The sequence below is a fragment of the Pseudophryne corroboree genome, chromosome 7 (genome assembly GCF_028390025.1).
Source record: "Pseudophryne corroboree isolate aPseCor3 chromosome 7, aPseCor3.hap2, whole genome shotgun sequence".
Taxonomy (NCBI): Eukaryota; Metazoa; Chordata; class Amphibia; order Anura; family Myobatrachidae; genus Pseudophryne; species Pseudophryne corroboree.
In genome coordinates, this window is record NC_086450.1 from 392912505 (window position 1) to 392928238 (window position 15734).

At 44.0% G+C, this 15734-nt stretch overlaps 1 protein-coding gene across 3 annotated transcripts in view; it reads left to right on the top strand.

Moving 5' to 3' along the window:
* Positions 1 to 15734, top strand: part of IQCE (IQ motif containing E) — a 208346-nt gene that overhangs the window by 67863 nt on the left and 124749 nt on the right. For all 3 annotated transcript variants that reach the window (XM_063934625.1, XM_063934624.1, XM_063934626.1), the window contains one exon: positions 14520 to 14666. In XM_063934625.1, coding sequence (XP_063790695.1) covers positions 14520 to 14666 — 147 coding nt within the window. The remainder of the gene's footprint in view (positions 1 to 14519; positions 14667 to 15734) is intronic.

The window sequence follows — 15734 nt, forward strand, 5'->3', positions numbered from 1 at the left end:
CTACAAACCAAGAGAAGCAGACGCAGATGCTCATCCGATCAGCACTACAAGATACCACCTTTCCGCCCTTTGCTGATCGATAAAGTCTGCGCGTTTTCGCCTGACTGCGGATATGAGGTGGACCGGACTTGCCCCCAATTGATAAAGCTAATTATTTACCTTTTAACATAAGCTATTTACTAATACCGTGTAGCCGTAATGGCCGCTAAACCACGTGCACGTGCTACGCACTTCGTACGCTATTTGCGTACAAAGACCTCACACGTGGTACGCAAGTTACGTACACACACTGCGCTGGGTGTACGGAATACACACAGCGAGCGTACACACAGACAGTAACCTTTATAAACTTTAAACACAGAATATGCTTACACTGTAAACCTTAATACTGTGGTACTATAATGGTGTAACACTGAACCTTTGTGAGTATGCAAGCTGTTTGAGCAATTGAGATGCTCTGAAACCCTTAGCACTTATATGGTGAATCACACAAACACTTGTTAAGGTTCCAACACCTTACCAGATGATTTTTAGTAAGTAAAAGGGAAAAGTACAGTTAACAGCTTATACACTACAGTCCTAACATTAATAACTAAACAGAATAACTATACAGGAATATACACAATAGCGAACGATCGCAAATACAAATAAACAGAAAGAGAATAAATGGCAAATACTTAAAGGATAACAAAAAAGAACAATTGCATACACACAGAGTAATGAAATGGCCACAGAGAAACTTACACACTTGGGAATGAATCGCATGCGCTATCTGGAAACCAGCTCTCAGTCATCACGGGGAAAACCTTGTGGAGAGAAGTGAGAGCTGGTCTGGCTATGGGGGTCTTTATATACACAGCATACTGTACACTACAAAGGTCCTATAATCTCATTGTTCATTGGACACAGGAATTTGTCTCTGCACTATAACAAAAGGTCATAGGTGGGTTCGTACGGGGGGGATGTGTCTCTCTCCAACTGCTCAGGTGGGAGGCATCCTCAGGACTCCCACCTCATGTGTAATAAAACAGCAAATACTGTAAATGTCCATAAACTTCTTTTACATAACTATACGCAGGAGCGACTAATCTCTTCCTAACCAACACCGGATTGTTTCTAATAAAATACTCTTCAGTTAGGTACTAGACACCACTGTTCAACCTTTGTCAGACCCTTCGTATCATGCAAAGAGGAATCCCCATGTCCACAAACCATTTAAAATAAACATTTTTACTGTCGTTGTTAAGGGGAAATAATCACTATAAAACACACTATATAGGTTAAATATGTTACGATCGAGTCGCCCGCTACACGCTCACAAACTCTACCGTAAATGAGCATAACACGCGCGTGATCGCCGGAGCGATCTTACGCAATTTGCGGATATGCACACGCACCGCAGACTGGGTGCACGTGCAGCGGGCATGTGCATTGGGGTTAGTATGTGGCAACGTGAAGCACGATATTTTTCGACTTTGACAGGATAAGAGTCTTAGTAGCATCCTGGGTCAGAAAGGGTCTGATCCTGGAAATATTTTTTAGATGAAAATGGCAGGTTTGTGAGAGGTGCTGAATGTGTGGTTTGAAGGAGAGGGAGGAGTCAATGATTACTCCAAGACAGCGCACTTGGGGGCTAGAGGAGATAGTAGTGCCATCAATAGATAATGAGATTGTAGGAGGTGAGGTTATGCGGGAGGGAGGGAGGGAAGATGATCAGCTCGGTCTTAGACATGTTAAGTTTAAGAAAGCGCTGGGACATCCAGGAAGAGGTAGCAGAGAGACAGTTGGAGATACGAGTGAGGAGAGCAGGGGAGAGGTCTGGAGAGGAAAGATAGATTTGGGTGTCATCAGCATAAAGATGATATTGGAAACCAAAAGAACTAATGAGCTTACCTAGTGAGGACGTATAGAGAGAGAAGAGAAGAGGACCAAGGACAGAACCTTGGGGTACCCCTACAGTTATTGGAAGTGAGGGGGAGGTGGAGTCATGAGAGGAGACAGAGAAAGAAAGGTCAGAAAGGTAGGAGGATAGCCAAGAGAGGGCAGTGTCACGCAGACCAATGGAGTGAAGAATTTGCAGTAGGAGAGGATGGTCCACAGTGTCAAAAGCAGCAGAGAGATCAAGTAGAATAAGTATAGAGTAGTGTCCCTTAGATTTAGCAGCATGGAGGTCATTGCATACTTTTGTAAGGGCAGTTTCAGTGGAGTGGAGAGGACGGAAGCCAGACTGGAATGGGTCAAGCAGTGAGTGCGAGGAAAGAAAGGAAGTAAGGCGGTTGTAGACAATACGCTCAAGGAGTTTGGAGGCAAAAGGGAGGAGAGAGATGGGTCAGTAGTTGGAGAGAGTGTTTGGATCAAGTGTAGGTTTTTTAAGAAAAGTAGAGATGAGTGCATGCTTGAAGGCAGAGGGGACAGTGCCTGATGAGAGGGATAGATTGAGAAGGTGGGAAAGATGGGAACAAGCAGAAGGAGAGAGGTAGTGGAGGAGGCGGGAGGGGATAGGGTCAAGTGGGTAGGTGGTGAGGGGACAGGAACGAATGAGGGCCATGACTTCCTCTCCAGATGCATGGGAGAAAGATGTCAGAGTAGGTGCGAGGGATGGGGAGGGTTGGTAAGGGATGGGAGAAAGCTGGTTACTGATGGACTGGTGTGATGTGATGTCCTGACATATGGAGTCAATTTTGGATGTGAAGTAAGTGGCAAAGTCAAGAGCAGAGAGTGAGGAAGGGAGACTAGGTGGAGGTGGGCAGAGGAGTGAGTTGAGAGTGGCAAAGAGGCGCCGGGGGTTGGAAGACTGGGAGGAGATGAGGTTCTTGAAGTATGACTGTTTAGCAAGAGAAAGGGCAGTACTGAAGGATGAGAGCATAAGTTTGAAATGGAGGAAGTCTACCTTAGAGCGTGATTTCCTCCAGTGTCGCTCAGCAGTACGTGAGCATTTTTGCAGATATCTGGTGCATTTGGTGTGCCAGGGTTGAGGTGTTAATTTGCGAGGGTGAATAGTGGTTGGTGGAGCAACAGAGTCAAGAGTAGAAGTAAGGGATGCATTGTATGTGGAAGTGGCTTGTTCATGGCATGAGAGAGAGAGAATAGGAGAGAGAAGTGAGTCAAACAGGGAGGAAAGGAATGTGGTGTCAATAGCTTCAATGTTACGCTTAGTGATGGTAGCCTTAGGAGGTAGAGATGGTGAAGTCGAGAGAGATAGGTTAAAGGAGAGCAGGTGGTGGTCAGAGAGGGGAAATGGGGAGTTGGAAAAATCAGAAATATCACAGCGGTGAGTGAAGACCAGATCCAGTGAGCTCCCATTCACACGGGAGGGTGAGGAGGTCCACTGGGAGTGACCAAGTGAAGAGGTGAGGTTAAGGAGTTTAGAGGCAGGGGATTGTGTGGGAATGTCAATAGGGATGTTGAAATCGCCTAGGATAATGGAGGGAATGTCAGAAGAGAGGAAGTGAGGAAGCCAGGAAGCAAAGTTGTCGATGAATTTGGAAGCAGTGCCAGGGGGGCGGTAAATGACAGCTATTATGTATCATGCAAAGATATTTATATTAGTTAAATAAGTGATCGGCATAACCTGCTACAGCGGTGTATGTGGGCACTATAGCAAACCTCTCATAGTGCATATCGACTCTGAAAATGTATGTTCTGCCCAAAGTACATAAAAACGCATCAAAGCCCCCAGGAAGACCTATCGTGGCTGGGGTAGGTAGTTTAACGGCTAACCTTTCCGAATTCATTGATTCTCATTTGCAACCATTAGTGATAAAAACTGAATTCCATCTTAAAGATACTACGGATACCTTACAAAGGATCAATTAAATAAAATGGGCTGATAATATGTGGATGACAACAGCAGACGTTGAAGCGTTATATACAAATATCCCACATGAGAAAAGGCTGGAAGCTGTGAAATATTATTTGGGGAAAAACGAGTATTCAGAGGACAAAAAGGAGCTCTTGTTACAAGGTATTGAGTTTATACTCAAGAACAATTATTTTTATTTTAATGGCGCATATTACAACCAACTAATTGGGACAGCAATGGGCACAAAATTTGCGCCGAGCTTTGCGAACTTGTTCATGTCCTATTGGGAGGAAAACAACATCAAAACGAATGAGCACTTCAAGAAGTTCCTCCCGGTATGGCATCGATATATAGATGATATAATCTTCTTCCGTAGGGGAACTAAGGATGAGCTAGACGGGTTTTTTGAAAGCCTTAATACTAATGATCTCAATATAAAACTCAGTGTTACAACAAGTCAAACAGAAATACATTTTCTTGATATCACTCTGTATATTGAAGATGGAAAGTTACAAACCAAATGCTTCAAGAAACCAACAGACGCGAATAATTATATAGCGATGACGAGTGAACATCACACGAATTGGCTGACAAGTGTCCCTAAAAGCCAATTTCTTAGACTAAGACGAAACTGTAGTAAGAAGCAAATTTGTGAGGCTCAAATAGACGTTATGAAGAAGGGTTTTGAAAGAAAAGGCTATGACAAAAAGAAATTAGAAGATTCCAAAAGTGAAGCTCTCAATAAAGATCAAAATGAACTCCTTAAGGGAAGTCAAAAGAAGGAAGAAAATGAGGGGAAAGCTCAATACGCCTTTATTACCCAATACAACTACCAGCATAAGAAGAGGGAAGCCATCGTTTGAAAACATTGGAACTTGCTATTGAAAGATCCATTATTGAAAGAAGTGATACTACAGACACCAAGATTCATCTATAGAAAAGCACCCATATTAAAAAATAAACTGACTAGAAGCACCTTACCCTTTCAGGATCACTATCCCATCAGAAATAAAGGTTTCTTCAGATGTGGAACCTGTCAAGCATGCAGGAAAATTAAAACAGAATTCTCTGCGAATGGAAATTTGTACAAATTACAGCACTTTATGACTTGCCATACCACCAATGTCATCTATTTAATTGAATGTAGCTGTTATTTAATATACATCGGCAGAACCAGTAGGGCACTTAAGACCCGACTAAGTGAACACCTACGTAATATCAATAAAGGACTTACTACACATTCACTTTCGAACCATTTCAAAGAAAAACATAATTGCTCAACTAAAGGAATAGTTTGTTTTTTAGCAATCGAAAACCTTTAAAAACAATTGGAAATATAGAGACGAAACAACACGATTGGCAAAAAACGAAATGAAATGGATTCACAAATTAAAAAGCCTAGTTCCTAATGGTCTGAATGCAGACTTTGGGGTATATGCAGTTGCGGTCGAATTGCCGCTAATGTCGAAAAACGGGGCATTTTCGACAAAAAAAAACTGTCGAATTGGATTCGACAATGCAATACAGTACTTTTCGTCAAAATACCTGCCGTTTCAGATTTGACTTTTTTTTTCACATCGACATTTTCAAAATTCAACATGTCTGCAATGGTCAAAATGCGGCTTTTCGACAAAAGTATATTCAATTGAAGAATGTCGATTCGACAACAGTGTTTTTCGACAGTAATTTCGTCAATTTCATTCCGCCTCACTTTGCTGACGAGAGCTGATTAAAAAATTTTAAAACATATATTTTTTTTAGCTTTTTGGATTAATAATAACATATCTATTTATATTTGAAGGGATTATCTACTTGGTTTGTCAATTTTTGACCCACAAGTATTTTTTAATAGATTTTTAAAAAGAATATTTTTTTCTTCACTCTGCTGAGGGGAATGTACCCATGATTCAACAGTTTTACCCAGGATACACTTCTGCAAAGTCACTCCAGTATTGGACCAGTTTACCCCACTCTACCATGGACGTCCTACTTGTGATGTGGACCTGAACCACCGCCATGTTAGAGTCACTCTTTCAGGTGAGATGTATTGGCCAAAACTCCATCTTGTCTGAGTAACCTGTGTATATGCGCAGTGTTGCTGGGACCTTTTGTTCTTTCCCAGGGTAGAGGAAACACTCTCAAATTACCTCCTTATTCTCTTCCGCAGGTCTTGTGGAGTATCCTTTCCGATTTGCAGGAACCAGTCTGGATTTGAAGGGACACGACCGTTCCCCTGCTGTACCATGGGCGACCTACTTGTGATGTGGACCTGAACCTCCGCCATGTAGCAGACCCCCCCCCCCCTCAGGTGAGATGTATTGCCCAAAACTCCCTCTTGTCTAAGTAACCCAGGCATATCCCAACTGCGGCCCTCCGGCATTTGCAAAACTGCATATCCAATCATGCCCTGACACAGCAATGCTTACGCTGTGTTAGGGCATGCTTGGATATGTAGTTTCTCAAGTGCCGGAGGGTTGCATTTGGGACAAAGGCCGACGTTACCTGCTTGTTTCCAAGTGTTGCTTGTACCTTGTCTTTGGATGACACCATACTATTCTCTTCCACAGGTCTTGCGGAGTATCCTTCCCAAGGTGCAGGAACCAGCGTGGATGAAGGGACCGGACAGTTCCCCTGCTGTACCATGGGCGACCTACTTGTGATGTGGACCTGAACCTCCGCCATGTAGCAGACATCCCCCCCCTCAGGTGAGATGTATTGCCCAAAACTCCCTCTTGTCTAAGTAACCCAGGCATATCCCAACTGCGGCCCTCCGGCATTTGCAAAACTGCATATCAAATCATGCCCTGACACAGCAATGCTTATGCTGTGTTAGGGCATGCTTGGATATGTAGTTTCTCAAGTGCCGGAGGGTTGCATTTGGGACAAAGGCCGACGTTACCTGCTTGTTTCCAAGTGTTGCTTGTACCTTGTCTTTGGATGACACCATACTATTATCTTCCACAGGTCTTGCGGAGTATCCTTCCCAAGGTGCAGGAACCAGCGTGGATGAAGGGACCGGACAGTTCCCCTGCTGTACCATGGGCGACCTACTTGTGATGTGGACCTGAACCTCCGCCATGTAGCAGACACCCCCCCCCTCAGGTGAGATGTATTGCCCAAAACTCCCTCTTGTCCAAGTAACCCAGGCATGTCCCAACTGCGTCCCTCTGGCATTTGCAAAACTGCATATCCAATCATGCCCTGACACAGCAATGCTTACGCTGTGTCAGGGCATGCTTGGATGTGTAGTTTCTCAAGTGCTGAAGGGTTGCATTTGGGACAAAGGCCGATGTAACCTGCTTGTTTCCAAGTGTTGCTTGTACCTTGTCTTTGGATGACACCATACTATTCTCTTCCACAGGTCTTGCGGAGTATCCTTCCCAAGGTGCAGGAACCAGCGTGGATGTCAAGGGACAAGACAGTTCCCCTGCTGTACCATGGGCGACCTACCACAATACCACTGCATCTCTGAAATGCAATATTTTACATTTTATTAACTAATAATTTAAAGAAAAACCACACATAACTTCTAATTTTAAAAATTTATTGAAGAATTAAAATTGTATTTTTTTTTTATTAAAAAATAAAATGTAATAAAAACAAAAAAGTAATGTTTGTTCTTCTTTACATTCTTGTGTATAGATCTGTGAAAAAAAAAGAAATTCCATATTAAGTGAAGACACTAATGATGTCATGTTCATTCCTTTCCCAAGAACATTTGTGGAACCATGCAGTCCAGCATGACCCATTGCTGGACTGTGTTGTTCCCCAAGGGCAGGCGGTCCAAAGTTTCTTGAATATATACATTGAAACATGGCTTTACTCACCTTGGTACGCACAACACGAACTACGCCGTCCACTTAAATTTTCCACCCAATCCTATGAAGAAGCCAAAAATAAACACTAGTGAATAATAAATTCACACAACAGTGAAAGCCTAATTTACACCAATACAAAAAGGAGTTTGTTTAAAAAAAAAAAAAAGTGGTATCAGAATAGCTCTTTGGCCCATCATATATGTAACCACAAGGAGCTTTCATCAGTTACCACACGCGCCCACATACATGCCCGCGCATGTATGCCTAGACATAAAGCTCCTTGGTAGTATCCGGTCGGGGGTGGGGGAGCCCAACACAAATATAAAACAATAGTAAGAAAAAAAAAAACTAATGGGAGGGGGAGAAAGGGAAACATGAAAAACATAAAGAGTAAATAATAAAACAATACGACCGGGCTTATGGTGGTTGTCCGTCCGGATCCTCTTCTTCCTCCTGATGGGGCATCGATGCCCAGGGCGGCTGTGGAGTACGTTGAATTGGCCTCGGTGGCCGTGCTGGTGTAGATGATGCGGCCGGTGTTGGTGGTGGAGGCATCTGGTGGGTGGGGTACATCCCTGTATATCCTTGGTACAGCTGTGACCGTCCATACCAGGATGGTGGAGGAAGGGCAGGAGGCGTCCGTGTGGCTTGTGATGGCGGATGTGGTGGTTCACCAGCGCGTTGATGAGCTGGCTCTGGGAGCTTATCGTACATCATCTGCAGTGTGGTTGCGATGATCTGGTGGCTGGCTGCCGAATGTCGTTGGCTCTCCGACATGTTGTCAACACTGTGTGCCAGGCATGATGTGTTATCCACCAGCTGGTTGATGGATGTGGCCAGAACTTGAAGGATGTCCATAGTCTCCTTGTGATCTTCCCGTCTGGTCTTTTGCATTTCTGCCGTGCTGTCGGCAAGAGCCTTTTGCATTTCAACCAGACCGTTTGCCATCTTCTCCATTGTCTTCTCAATGGCGTCCAGTCTGGTTCAACGACATTCGTGTAATTATCCTGACGGCCAGTCATCTCTGCTGCCAGGGTGTGTACCCTCTGAACATTTGAGGCATCCTGCCCTTCCTGTACGTCTGCCACCAATTGCATTTGTGAAGCTGAAAATAAAATTAGAAATTATTATACACATTCATACATTTGTTTGAAGGCTCACAATTTGATAATTACTCACACAGGGATGTAGAAACAGCGGGCTGCTGCACTTCCACCTCGTCGTCCGACGAATCCTGTAGGAGATCCGGCCTGAAGAAGGGACCAATCCCCGACGCAAGTCCGCTGCTGGTCCGTGGCACCTCTGTTTGCAAAAGCAGAAAATAATAAAATAAAGTTAATAAACTATACAAAAATGGCGACCCCCCCCCCCCTCCCGCCCCCCCAAAAAAACCCTCCCAAAAAATAAAAACCTTCTCCATCCGGTGGTGCCGCTGCTCCAGGAGCTTCACTTGTCCTGAATTCTGGAGACTTTTCAAGGGTATGGCTGGATACGTCTGCACGGCTGTCTTCAAACCCAAGAAAAGTCTCGTCCGTTAATCCTGTTGACTCAAACAGTTCGGGTGATGGGTCCACAAGGGTAGTGTCTTGTTGAGGATCTTCGGTCACAGTCCCAGAGCTCCTGGAGAGATGACGAGCTGGTGATGGCCTGCGCGCAGGAAATGTAGTTTGGCGCCCAGCTGGTGGTGTCGCCGACGGTGTCTGGCGCGCAGGTGACGTTCTGCGCGCTGATGTCTGGCGCGCAGGTGATGGTCTGTGCGCTGACGATGTCTGCCGCGCAGGTGACTTTCTGCGCGCTGATGACGTCTGGCGCGCAGGTGACTTTCTGCGCGCTGACGATGTGTGGCGCGCAGGTGATGATCTGCGCGCTGCTGATGCTTGCTGCGCTGGTGATGGTCCACGCGCTGCTGCCGATGCCTGCTGCGCAGGTGATGGTCCGCGCGCTGGCGATGTCCTGCGCGCAGGTGATGTCCTCTGGGCAGGCGTGTCTGGGGAAAAAGAACAAACACATTAGCAAATAAAAAAATTAAAAAAAGATTTAGTGCAGCTCATCTGAATGTATTCTTACCATCAGGCCTCCTTTTGGACTGCTTGTCTCCCGCCGTATTCCGTCTTCTGGGCGGTTCTTCCTCCTCGGGAAAGCCAGCAAGACGGCTGGAGTCCACACCTCCGCGAACTCCTTGGACCATGACAGGGTTCATGCGCCTTTTGAGAGCCGGACCACCTCCCGTAGCTGTCTCATGTCGGCGCTGAATCCCCATCTTCTTCTTGGTCTGTCTGCGGCAATCACTGTACCGCTTCATGCAGTTTCTGGTGCTCCGGCGGTTTCCAGATACTTCAGTGACTTGTCTCGCGATGGCATACCAGATGTTTCGCTTTGTCTTAGCTGCTGTGGACTGTGCCCTTGGTCCATACAGAACGTCGTAGGACCTGTCGACGCCATCCACTAGGGCACAGTTTTCCGCCTCAGTGTATCTGGGTCCACGCGACTTCTTCTGTCCTGCATCTTCACCAGAGGCTTCCTCCTCCGACTGATCCTCTGGCTGGCTTCTTGCCTTTAGGGATAAAAAAAACATGCATTTAATAAGATCGGTATGTACCTGTGAGTGTGTCAGTATCCCTGGCAGTGCGCAAAGATACCTGTAGGTGTGCATGGCAGTGCGCAAACTAGGGTGTGTCAAGTTGGATGCTATTGTGTCTGCAGGTGTTGTCAGTATTTACCTTTCTAGGCCTTTTCTTTTTCTTTTGCTTCTCCCTTTGGTCCCTTGACGACTGCGGCTGGTCACTGCATGCCTGGTCGGTCGTATCCTCCTCCTGGGTCGGCTCCCACTCCTCATTGCTGTGCAGGGAAAATTCTTCTGAGGGGTGGGGGGGAAGGGGGGGATCGGGGCCGCTTGTCCCTGGACATCTCTGTTGTAAAAAGAAAAAAATATTTTTACAAATTTAACACACATTACATAATTACATGCAACCACACGTCATGCTGCTGGGACCCCAGTGCTCAAGCAGGACCAAACACAACAAAAAAATTTGAAAAATTGAAAAAAAACCTCAGCCAAACAAGCCAAAACCCCCGTACAAGCATCCCTGCACATGCTGGAGGTCAACCAGTGCTAAAGTAGGAGCAAAAAAACATGTTTTGGAAACAAACGACAGCACATGTTGGCCACATGGCTGATACTGACACGCTCAAAAGTCACCCCAAACAAGCCAAAAAGCATCCCTGCACATGCTGGAGGTCAACCAGTGCTAAAAAAAAGGAGCAAAAAAACATGTTTTGGAAACAAACGACAGCACATGTCGGCCACATGGCTGATACCGACACGCTCAAAGTCACCCCAAACAAGCCAAAAAGTACCTCCAGCATGTGCAGGGATGCAACAGTGCTAAAATAGGAGCAAAAAAACATGTTTTGGAAACAAACGACAGCACATGTTGGCCACATGGCTGATACCGACACGCTCAAAAGTCACCCCAAACAAGCCATAAAGCATCCCTGCACATGCTGGAGGTCAACCAGTGGTAAAAAAGGAGCAAAAAAACATGTTTTGGAAACAAACGACAGCACATGTCGGCCACATGGCTGATACCGACACGCTCAAAAGTCACCCCAAACAAGCCAAAAAGCATCCCTGCACATGCTGGAGGTACAACAATGCAAAAGCATGACCCAATAAACATTTTATGAAAAAAAAAAAAAAACCGTTAAAAACTATCCCCAAACATAAAACTCCAAAAAAAACATGCAGCGATACAAGCAGGACCTGCAGCAATCCAAACAGGACCTATATACACATACCTGCACACATATACATACCCCAAACACCCCAAAGCAACGCCACATGTACACCTCATGGCACCCCTCCCCACTACACAAACACATACATGCAACGCCAGACCACATGTGGTACTTACCTACAAATGTAGAAATCGCTCCAAAGTCAACTCTCCTCCGGGGGAACAGGTATCCTGTCCGTCCTGGATTAAAGCCTGCTGGGTGTACAAACGATACCACAGCAAACAACAACCAATTTGCTAGCTCTGCACCTCCACACATCTCTCTGCAGGTTCACAAAATGGCTGCTGAGCACGCAGCAAACAAGCCATATAAAGGGCTCCAAACGGCAGGAAGTCGAATCCAGGATGCCCACTACTCGACGATTGGTCCTTTATTCGACAAGGGGAGTGTCGAATGAGTTATGTATTGAATATGTCGAATTCATGGTCCCGGGTGGAGGGTTTCGGCTGTCGAGTAGTGTCGAATCCTAAAACGGTCGAAAAAAAGGCGCAATTCGTCCGGAATTGCATATACCCCTATGAGTTAAAGTGGTTTCTTTAATCCTTTTTCTGTTAGCCAGTCTTCAATACACTTATCCACCTGCGGTTGTATCTATAGAGGTAATACTATAGTCTTGATATTATCTTTACCTACACGACCTTTATACAGTAGTTCACCTTTTTCCCCTCATGAACTAAATTTAGTCACATTTATATGCTGTGCATGGTAAAGAATCACATATAGTCATATATTGATCCATTTCATGTTATTATTTATAGGGCATTATACAGAAGTTGCCCAAAGTTAGCTGTCAAATATAAGGAACAGTGAAATTAAGACCGGAAATAATTAGAGTGGGTTAATCTGCACCTTCAGAGAATGAAATTCACTAGCCGCTTCCCTATTACTAAAGTGAAGGAAATTAAAAAGCTGTAGACTTATGGACGTTTTATTATAGTTTTAAGAATGAATATGGACATGAAATCATCAAACTGGGGATGTATGCGGTTCATCAGCCTGTCATTGACGCGAACGGGAAGTGAGCGATCGGAAGTACCATGCGTGTCACCATGCGTTCCAAATGATCGGAAGTACCGCATCCCGTGGCGGAATATGTATATCCAGCGGCAGTGATGTTTCTTTTATATGTGGATATAACGTTTTCGGACACATTTATAGCATGGCCAGTATTGACTAGTTTAGAGTACATTTTACCGTTACTCGTTGATATCGTTTCCGGAATTTATGTGACGAGCACTTCCTGTTACAAATGTGATGTTTTATTTTAGTGTGTGTATATTGATTTTATCCATGAGTTAGTTGAAGGGATGCCTAATGTCAGTGTTTGAAATGAATGATTATATGTTTCCATGGGATTTTAACTAGCGATTTGATGTAACCTTTGACCCGGAAGTAATTAGGATACCGGACATAAATAACATTACAGTCACACACCTACCTCACTGCCTTGATGAAGGGAACCGTCCCGAAACGCGTCGGCAGCAGGAGATAGGAGTGTGATCCAAACTAAAAGGTACCAGGCTGACCAGGCGGAAGTGTTATGTGGACAAAGGAGACAGGTTCCGGAGCCGGTCATTCCACATATACATCTTATGGTCCATATCACGCCAATATTTGGTAACCCTCTACCTTGACCATCACCAATTGAGTCGTTTTATTGGATGAAGGATTTCCATTGTGTGTTATTATATGTTTGTCATTGAAGTTTTGCCATATAAAATTTTTGTATTTGAATATACTACACTATATTCAATTTATATTTTTCTTTATATGTAATCGACCTGAGACACATTCGCAAATTATCAAGTGATGTATTGAGGGAAGTATTTTCTACCTATTTCGGTTATACACTAGCGCACCCTATTGGACCTCCTTTTGCATGTCTCAATAGCTCGGACTTATTATTTTACATCATATATCGATGCAAGAGTTATAGTGGTGGATTTGATTTTTTAAATCTATGTAATTTCACAAATTCATGTTTGTCAGAAATGTTTTAAACCTCTATATTTCGCTATGTGTACCCAGAAAATGGGAATTTTTAGATACTTTTGAGCATTAAAAGCCAAGTTTTATTATGATATAACAAATCAATTTCTTTATACCTGTGCCCCCAACTAAACAACTACTTCTCAGTTCTCCTTTTTTGTCTGTTTTTTGGTGTGTTAGATGTTATATTGCGAACTTTGGAATGCCTGCAGCTTTTACGCCCTATCTGTATTTTTTGGATGTGGTTTTATCCATACCGCTATAGCAGTGGTTCTCAAACTCTTTCCTCAGATACCCAAACAGCTCACGTTTTCCAGGTCACCCAGCAGGTGCAAAGGTGTACTCATTACTCACTGATACATATTAAAAGATCCACAGGTGGCGCTAATTATGTCACTTGTGATTCTGCGAGGAGACCTGGAAAACATGTACTGTTTGGTGTCCTGAGGACAGAGTTTGACAACCTATGCACTATAGCATCCTCCAAATCATTATGGACACCAGATACTCTATTTAGACAAATGTGTTTAACTAAAGATTACTAATAAAACTTCTTACCTTCTGTCACCACTCACTAGCAGTAGAAGCAGATGCTAAGGATCACTGCACATCAGCACAGATAAGAAGACACTGGGCCTGATTCAAATGTGGACAGAGTTGCTATCGCTGCTTATATGGAAGCAGCAGTGATAGCACTGATATATTATGCAGCAGGAACCGCCAAACCTCCTGCATGCATTAGTGATACAAGCTGCGTCCTAGGGTGCAGCATTGAATCATCTGCAACACCATAGGCCGGTGTTGCAGATAATGTTAATCTAAGGTTTTTGATTAACAATGCGGCACAGCAGTAGATTGCTCACTGAAACTGGAGTCTCCCGCAAGATGCAGGAGTGTAGTCAATTATGACTTATGCATAATATAATGAAGGTTAAGGACATGCAAGTGGGCTGTCACTTTTAACCAGTTAATATACCTTTATGACACAGAAAGGCAAGCAACACTTGAAAATATAATTAGATAAAATGCAGTCTTGTAACTAATACAGAACACACTGTTATCAATGTATTTGTTGTGAAAGCTTATCCCCTTCCATCTCTGTTTATGTGTAGACTCCCCATATCTCTCCAGCACAAAGATGTATCCTAGAAAGGCCCCCGTGTGGAGGTCTTTGAAAGGGACAGGTCAAATGCACACTCAGAATCCTATGATCAAGGTACCAAGACAGCTATGGCTTGCTTCCCTTAAACAGGGCAATGGTAAGAATATGTTTTCTTCCTTCTACACACTTCAAACTCAACATGAATTTTGTAACTGAGAAATAAGTTTTTTTTAATTTTTAAGCTCCATTTGAAAACTTACTAGAATAACTTCTAATACTTGTAATAGGACTTGAAGAATACTATATCTGTTACTGCCAATTTAAATATTAATATGGCATCTCTTAGTTTGTTGCCATGGTTACAGATGTTGCTAAGAATTGTCAGATATGTAATGTACATAGTATCTTCCAAAGCACAGCAACATACTTGTCTGAGTCTTTAAGTCATTTAGGGCAGACGTCTGATTCCAGTTATAGGTGATTATTCCACTAAATTGTTCTAGTCAGCAGAATGTATTTAATATGTAAAAATAATTTTGTTATTATTTTAAGTGAAGTAAACATTCAAGAAGGATTATTGACACTAAAGGCCCTTATTCACGGGCCGATGTGGGAGAGATGTCTGCTGAGCGCGCGGGGGCAGACGGGGGGTGAAATGAGCGACCAGCAGGTGAAATGAGCGACCTGCTAGATTGGCCGGCCAATCTAGCACCGGCGATAGCGATGTGCGGGGCCACGCATCGCTATCGCTGAGGGGGGTACACACGAGTGATCTGTGCTTAAAATCTTTAAGATTTTAAGCATGGATCTCTCCGTGAGTACCCCCCTTAAGGGAGGGGGGTTTCAACTAGCCACCGTAATTTAACGCAGACTAATTGATTCCCCGGGGCTGTTCAATTAGCCTCAAAGGCAGCCTGCAGGCTGCACTTAACAGGTATTTATTTTGGAATCTGAGCAGACCAGAAAAGAAATAAGTGGTAAATAGCCTGTTATTAGGTGCAAACACAGTGTTAACGCATAGGTCCCGGAACTTTTCCCGGATTCCATGTATTAACTCCCGATAACAGGTTAATTTAACATGTGAGAAAAAAGGTTTTCAATTGAATAGCCCTGGGCGTTAAAGCCCGAGGCTGCCTCCTTTTTTTTACCCTGGTTAAATTAACAGGGCTAACTGAATTTGGCTCTAAGCCGACATCAAGCAAAATACTGGTGGTATATAGAATAC